Here is an 8,286-nt window from a genome sequence, read left to right on the forward strand (position 1 = left end):
CTTTGTTGAACGTAGACTTCCTTGTTCGTTTCTAAAATGTTTTCCTAGTAATCTGTGTAAAGATCTCCAAGTCCACAAAGACTACCATTCTTTCGATCAAACACCCATACTTCACGGAAGCGAATGAAAACTGGGAAGACAAACCCACACCCTGGGGACCCCGCCTGCATCAGGTGGCCTTTCAGGTCCCATAACTAGGATGTTTCCAAACGCACCCCCAACAAGGTACAATTGCCCCACATCCTAGTTATGGGGTTCTGGCTTCTATCTTTAGGCTACTGGAGGACCAGCAGCGAAACACGACTCCACGTGAAACCAATCCGGAGAGCGGTCAGCACCGACCGCCAGCCTCACAAGCCCAGGGCGCTCGCTCTAACTCCACGGGAGTGGCGATTTCAAACGCGTCCGGGAGAGGGAGGGATCAGGAACGTAATGTGACGGGCTCAAGTGACAGCGTCCTCTCACCAGCCCTCCCCTCCCGGGCGGCGCTCCCTCCCGGGGGCAGCGCAGCGCTGGCGCCGGCCAGGTACCTTCACGCCTGGCCCCCCCGGCTGTGGACACGCCGTCCGCTCCCCAAACCCGGTCAGGTCAACCCCCGCGCACCAGTCGCGCGCCAACGCGCCCCGCGGGGGAGGGCGGCCGGCGGAGGTGCGCGGGGGGCGGCCCCAGGTGTTTTGGCGGGTTTCCGGACACGTGCGCCGCACGTCCTCCCCGCCTCCCGCAGCCCCGGCCGAGCCCCCCGCGCCCGCTACCCCGCCGCTCACCTCCGTCCCCGTAGGTCTCCACGCCGTACCCGTCCTGCAGCCCGTTACTCCAGGTGCCCTCGTAGCGGGCAGGGGTGCACAGGCTCTGCCGGACCCCGTAGCGCCCCTTGAAACCATGTGACCACTCCCCTCGGTACATCCACTTGCCCTTCGTCTCCACCCCCAGCCCGTGCCGCTTGCCCTGCGCCCAGTAGCCCTGGTAGGTGTTGCCGCTGGGCCAGGTGTAGCCTCCGACCACCTCGAAGCCGTGCGACCAGGAGCCCGAGTACTCGCCCTGGCCCTTGGGCCCCGTGCAGATGCCATGCCCGTGCGCCTTGCCCTCCTCCCAGCCGCCGCAGTAGGTGCCGCCATCGTCGAAGTCGAACCTTCCGCCCGTCATTCGGGGGGCAGCCCCGGCGCGCTCCCCGCGGGGGCACGGATGCGGGCAGAGCTGGGCACCGCAGGGTGTAGCTCGGGGGTGGGGGCCCGGCGGGCGAGCGCACGACAGCGCCCCGGGCAGTTAGCGCCGCCGATCGGCTCCAGTCCGACGCCGCCCCCGTCCTCCCCTCTGCTTTCGCCGCCGCCACCGCCGCCTTCCTCCTCCTTCGCCGCCGCCGCCCCGGCCAGCGCCGCGCGCGAGAGGACAGCCCCGGCTCCGGAGCGGACCTTCAGCTGCTCCCGCCCGCCCACGTGAGCCGGGCGCCGCCCCGCGCCCGCCCCTTGTCCCCTCCCCAGGCTCCGAGGCCCGGCCCCGCGGCGCTCCCGCCCCACCGGGCCGTGCTCCCAGCCCCCGGGCCGCCGCTTTCCCGGAGGGCGGGCGGGCGCGGGGCGCGCGTGTGCCCGCGCAGTGGGAGGCCGGCGGGTGGGCGAGTGTCCCTGGGGACGCGCGACAGTCCCCACCTGGAGACGAGGGCGCGGCTGCATGTGTGGGGGCAGCTCGCGGGCGGCGCAGCCCCCCGGGTTTGTGTGTGGGGTTTATCGAGGTGGTTAAGAGTCTCTAAGTGCGGCCGTGTGTGTGCGCGCGTGTGCGCGCGTGGTGCCTGCATGGGTTTGTGATTGCATTTTTTCGGCATTCCAACTTGTGTACTGTTGCATTTGTCATGCTCAGCTGTCATCGTAAATTCATAGATATCCCCCCAATAGAAGTCTGCCTGCATATAAATCGGTGGCAGCCGAGGGAGACATAATTGTGCAGGGTGTTCTTTTACACCTACCCATTTCAAAGCACATGTGTTTGCGTTTGTTTAATGAGGACACAGGGGGACAGGGAGAGCAGTGCAGTTTGAAAAAGCACGGGGATCAACTGCTTAGGTTTTTTATTTATAATAATGAGGAGGAGGTTTTTAATCTGTCTTTGTAGGGGTGTAGGCTATTTCCTTGTACATCGGAACCCACTCCCCTTAATGCCTCATTTGTTCTTCTCATAACCTTAGAAATTCTTCAGCCTGGAGCTGTGTACCCACCAGGCAGACGGCTCAGTCTGTGTATATTGTGTAAGTGTCTGGAATGTACACCTGGTACCTCTCCACTGGTATCCACAGTTTCAGAAAGTAAACAGAAGCTTTCAAGGAGGAATATGGTAAGTAAAACACTGCTCTAAACTTACAAAGAGTCTGTGACCTACAAAACCGGGACAGGTGTCAGCTGATCTCCTTTCCAGCCACAACACTGCTTTGTTGAATTCACTTTACACAACTCTTTTAAACTTTTAAAACCTTGATTTCACCAAGAGTTGCCTTTTCCTTTCTCTGTTAGATAATAACTGAGTAAATTGTGTGTGCAGGGCAAAGCCGGGAATTAGAGACTTGGTAATAGGCAAGTTGAATCAGTCAGTGTTGTCTCTGGTGAAAGCAGGCCTTGGTCTCAACTTCACCCTGGAAGTGCCCACAGAGTCACTGCTCTGTGGTTCGTAGCCAGGGGTCTTCGGTTGCCCTCCCAAGGACACGCTTTGCAGAGTATACATGGTATTCCTTAGGCTAGGAGGCTTTTGGATGGCTGAGCAAGCATCACAGGCTGCCAAAGTTTCTCTCACTAGATATTTGATAATCAGATAAAAATATAAGGACAGGTGTCAGGAAAGGCAGCAGCAGGCAAAAGCAGACTAAACTGCACAGAAAAGGAACTGAAATTGACCTTGACTGCCTCCATCTCAGGACCGGAGCGGGCCTTTCCTGCTTATGTGGCTGAAAGGCTGAAAGAAAAATCTCAGTTTACATAGAAGCAAATCACCAAAGAGAATTAGAAACCTTCATCCATGGCACTGCCTACAGAGCTGCCAGGAATAGTGCTTACCCTGGTGGCCTGAAATAATTACCATCTTGCTCAGCATCTCATCCTGGACCAGGGATTGATTTAGGCCACTGGGAAAACGAGGGCCTCGGACTTTGCAGCTGAACCATTAAGTGCATGTCTCTGTTGTGGGATATACCAGGGTCAGCAGCTAGCGTAGGCAGACACACTTCCATTTATTTGGGGGTTCTGTTTCATAGGAGGAGCTGTGGTTGTCCAAGCCAACATTTCTATTTTTTCTCTTTTAAAACTGGCTTTCTTTACAGAGTATCTTTTGTCCCTATATCTTTTTTTTTTCTTTTTGGGCCCACCGCTATGTGTTGGATCTATATAGGAACATTGAAGGACAAAGTTTTTATTTGTAAGCATGGTAGAAATATGTAATGATTTATTTTTATTTTTTTTTACTTTTCCTGATTAGCTCTCATGCAAATGCTGAATTTTCTGGGATATACAGCAGCACAAAGCAAGTTTCTGGCTTCTGTGAAAGATGTCCAGTCTATAATGTATGGACACAGAATTATAGTGCATACACATCTGGGTTAGACAATCAAGATTTGGGGAGGATAAAAGATGTGGCCGTTTATCTCTTACTCTTTTCCTCTTGCTGTCTGTCCCTAATCATGTCTTCCTTGGAAAGAGCCTTCATTAAAAGAGAGCACCCAGCAGCTATGTGCTATTAAATTTTGAGTACTCTTAGTCATAACCCGACTCTGCCACTGACTCTATTCATGGAAGAAAATTAATATGGACTATTGGGTACCTCACTGAACAATTTTTGGCAAAATAACAATACAGGCCATGCTCCCATTTACCATCACAATGGAGTGTTTCCCCAGTCGCCTTGATGTGTTCATTGATGTCAGTGCTGAGGTTCCATGGTAATGGTTGGAGAAGACTGGGAAAGAGAACCAGGAAGAGGTGTTGAGAATGATGGCATGGCAGAGAGTAGGCAGTAGAACGATGTTACATTTACTAGTCAGGGTTAGTAATGTCCTTATTTTCCCTCTCACTCTGAACCTTTGCCCTGGATAAGGGGGAGTTGAATTTAGCTTTAAGAAGGGATTAGTAAGAAGAGAATGTTGAATGTTGGTTTGACAGGTGGGGTGGGGGAGTCCTTTAAAACCCGGGTCCAACAACCAACCGCTCTGTTTCCTTCCATTCAAACTCAGCTATTAGAGACTGCCAATCTAGAAAACTTTGTAACAGGTAAGCTGTTTTGCGTGTGAATGTCTAGTAACAACATATTGGGGAGGATGTTTTACTGAAAACTTAATCTTTTTTTTTAAATGAAGGTGTGTTTAAAATTTCATTAATGACACTGCTTTATTTACATAACTACTGAGAATTTCTGATAAAAACTTTACAAATAACAAAAAGCTAATCTGCAAGTGTTTATTGTCTAAAGGTTGTGATTCAAGTGTGTAAAATAAAGCACAAAAAATTAAAATGACTTACTGCAAGTCAAAATGAGCATTACGGGCAACTTTGTAATAAAGCATTCAACAAATTTAAGAAATATGTCTACAACACATGCAGAAATTAAGAATTATGGTCATGAGCTTTTCAGAGAACAAGAAGTCAGAAGAAAAAGAAAATGCCAAAATGAATGGTTTTCAAAACTTTGAAGGCAATCGCTGTGTGCCAGATTCTGTGCTAAGTTCTCTACGTGCATTAATCCATTTAAATCTCATAATAAACCATGTGTTTAGTGCTGGTATTATAACCATTTTACTGGAGAAGAAAAATAAGGTGTAGGACATTTATGTGCCCAAGATCATTCAAGGCAGAAATGATTGAGCAGGGATTCAAACTCAGGTCTGTCTGACTCTACGGGTGGTTCTCTTTATTACTACCCTGTATTGGAGCAGGAGTGAGAGCTTTCAAATGGGGAAGGAAGCAGTCTCGATGGAGAGCAAGAGGAGTGGGGGTGAAGATGACTTTTATTTCTTATTTGTTAGAATAGCTGCCCAGATGAATGGTAATGCTACTGTCTAGAATGAAAGAAATGGAGGAAACAGTAAACAACAGAGCTCAGGAAGACAAGTTCAATTAGGAGAAGATGATCCAGAAATACATCCCAGAGGATGTGTTCAGCAGGCAGTTGGGTAATGCAGGTCAAGAACTAAATATTAGTTAGTGATAAGTATAGGTACATGTCGGCAATATTGTGGTTGGGTTCCAGAACACTGCAATACAGCAGGCATCACAGTAAAGTATCTTGTAATCTTTGTGCTGGTGGAGGGTCTTGCCTTCAGTATGTAAGATATGCACCATCTATGAAGTGCAATAAAACAAGGTATGCCTGTAAATCATCCTCGATTTCCTTTTCTGATGGCTGTTGTTCAGTAGCATCTGCTTTTGAGACTTGCACTATTCAGGCAAGCCATGGGCCCAATCTTGTCACCATCTTCTCTAAGTCACTGCCCTGTGTTCATCCAGGACGAATGGTTACCTACCGTCCCCCTACATGCTGTCCCCTGCCATCGTCCCAGGCAGCTTCATCCTGGCCTCACAGCCTTTCTCAGCGCCATGACCTTTATCTTAAAGTCTTCAGACACAGCCTGGACCTTACTTTGACCCGGATATAAACCAACTCTGTAACCTGGACCTTTACAACCCCATGCTTTGACAACACTCTCGCATCTTTCCCATTCACTGAACAAAAGCATCGACTTGTATCAAAGTCTCCACTCCTGTGATGGCCTCCCTGTCCTCCTGGCCTTTCCTTACCCTGCCTAAAGGCCCTACGAGTCGTTTATACCACACTCTCCTTTCCATAGTGACCGCCTGGTGCATTTACTCACCCAGTCCCCAATCCCAAGCCACCATTTCTCGTCGCACGCTCCTAGAAAGTCCCACTTACCAGTTGCCATTGCAAGTCATGGTGACAAGCCACTGGCCCATCCCTCCGCACCACACCTCGCCCCGCACCGCGCCCCGCCCCACACCGCGCCCACACCACACCACATACCTCTTCCCAGGTAACTTCTGATTGCCTCTGACTGTCCCCAAGCTCCTTTCAGCCCAGTTCTTTCCTACTGAGTGGAGGCCTTGTCTTCTTCCTCAGAGAGGAGAAGAGCTAACATGTGAGAACACCTGCCCTCTGTTTCCTCTCTTCAAACCTTAATATCGCTTCTCATTTTATTTCTCTCCCCACCCACCCCAACCCAGAGGAAAAGATGTCCTCTTCCCTTGCCAAGTTCTGGGTGAATTTCTTCTCTCTTCTGAATATGCTGTAATATCTTTTCTTCCAGCCATCAAACGTGCTCATGTGTCCTCAAGGTCAAAACAACCCTGATTTCCTGGTGTTGCTTTCATCTCAAGTTCTCTGTGTCTGTTCTTGAAACTGCACACCTCCTTGAAAGGATATATTACATTTCAGTCTTTACCGCCCACCACTCATTCTTAGGCCACTCGATTTGGGTTCCGTCCTCACCAGTGCAGTGGAGCAAGACTAGCCATCGGGGGCCTCCTAATAGACAGATACAATGGCCTCACTTCAGTTCTTGTCCTCCTGGTGGCAGCTGTGGATTTGATACTTGTGGGCACTTAACACCCTCGGCTTCTGTAAGACCCATATGTTTGGCCTCTCCTCTCCCTGCTGCTTCACCCACCACCGCTGCGTTTTTCTTCTCGTCCCTTTCCAGTCTCCTTGATTTTAGGCTATCCTTTTGTGTTCTAGACATTAGCTTCATGGTATCAGAATTTTGTATAATTGCTGGATGCCTGTTGGCTTATCTTGTGCCACTAGGCAATCCTGCCCCAGGGGCTGAGAGTGTCATTTAGATAGTCTAATTCCAGTATGAAAACACCCAGTTGGGCCTTATCGAAGTCTCAGGGGCAGTGCTTTGGTCTCCTCCCATGACTTGTCCCTGTGGCTCTCTGCCTGTCCTTCCTCATGGGCAGAGCCCCATGTGTGTCCGATGAGGAGGTTCACAAAGGATTTCAGGAAAGTTCTAACAATGAAAAAGTAACGGCAGATTAAAGGCAGACATAGGAGACGTAGAAAGCTTGAAGACAGAGTGGGCTGCAGTCTATACTGAAGACCTAACACCTGAAGGAAACCGTAAAATGGGCATGTATGTGTATGTGTACATATATGCACAGGTAAGTACAATTACTGTGAGGTTTGGAGACACAGAAGTAAGGCTCAGAATTTGCTCTTATGGGTATGAAACATCCCTAAAGAGGCAGGAGATAAAAAAGACGAATAATAAAAGTACCCGGGAACAAATGAGTGCCAAGAGTATTAAGAGCCCAGATGACAGAGTGATTTTGTGGGCTGCTGTGGTTGGAGCTGTTTTGGGGGGATCACAGGCTTAGCTTTGTGGAGAAAGCAGAAGGGGCATCCTTCCAGAAATCTCTCAAGGGATGATTTTCTTTAGTTAAGAGACACCTATAGAAGGAAGGAATGAGGGGACTCCATGTCTATGACTGAGACGGAGGAGACTTGCGGGAAAACGGGTCCCTGGAACCTGGGGAGACAAGAGGATGAGCTCATTTCTTTCATGCTACATTGAACATCAGAATGCTTCACTCTGAAGATATAAAGACATCAAGGCAACTCAAGATTTGAAACAGCACTACTTGAGGGTGGCAAGGGAATAGAAAAGCAGATTTGGGAGCGTTGGTATTAAGATGTTAACAGTTGTGAAAATTGGTGAGATCATCTTTTTCTAAAGAGTTGAATAAAGAAGGGGGGCACACAATCTTGCTGAAAGCACCGCTGAGGAGTAAATATCTGCTATATGATGATAGCTGGAGGAGAGAAAGAAAGAAAACAATTAGCAGTCAGTGAAAGAAATGTACATTCTAATTGAGGAAGGAGTGGTTCCAAGAGCTCTGGACCAGGATTTGAAACAAAAGCCAGTCAGTGATAGAAAAGGCTTTGTTCTAACTGAATGACATAGGGAATGTTTTATCCTTGCCAAGTGTTACAGTCCTCGTCTCCATGTCACCTCAACACACACACCTCAAAGCCCTCATTGGGTTCTTCAGCTACTGAGACATTCCAGAGAAAGCTCAAATTCCTCTTGCTTTCCTTAGACACGCTTCAGCATTTTTGTCATCGCTTGCATTTCACTTAGTACTTTCACATAGCAAGCACTTTCTAATGCTTACTGAGAAGTAGGGACACCCCATGCGATGGTCTGCTGGGGGCAGTGAGGAGGGTACTCAATAGACAGCCTCCCATTGTTAAGTTCAGCTCAGCTGTGGTGTTTACATCAAGGCCACGCTCATCCATGGCATC

At 49.4% G+C, this 8,286-nt stretch overlaps 1 protein-coding gene across 4 annotated transcripts in view; it reads right to left on the minus strand.

Annotated features, from left to right (window-relative positions):
- The window catches only part of JPH1 (junctophilin 1), an 81,493-nt gene extending 80,058 nt beyond the window's left edge, over positions 1-1,435 (minus strand). For 2 of the 4 annotated variants that reach the window (XM_081070840.1, XM_081070839.1), the window contains exon 1: positions 765-1,427. In XM_081070840.1, coding sequence (XP_080926966.1) covers positions 765-1,143 — 379 coding nt within the window. In that variant the 5' untranslated portion in view covers positions 1,144-1,427. Of the gene's footprint in view, positions 1-764 lie in introns of all 4 variants that reach the window. The other 2 variants (XM_081070838.1, XM_081070841.1) reach the window with 2 other exon arrangements.
- Positions 1,436-8,286: the final 6,851 nt, after the last annotated feature.

Source organism: Rhinolophus hipposideros (assembly GCF_964194185.1).
Source record: "Rhinolophus hipposideros genome assembly, chromosome: 13".
In the NCBI taxonomy this organism is placed as follows: domain Eukaryota; kingdom Metazoa; phylum Chordata; class Mammalia; order Chiroptera; family Rhinolophidae; genus Rhinolophus; species Rhinolophus hipposideros.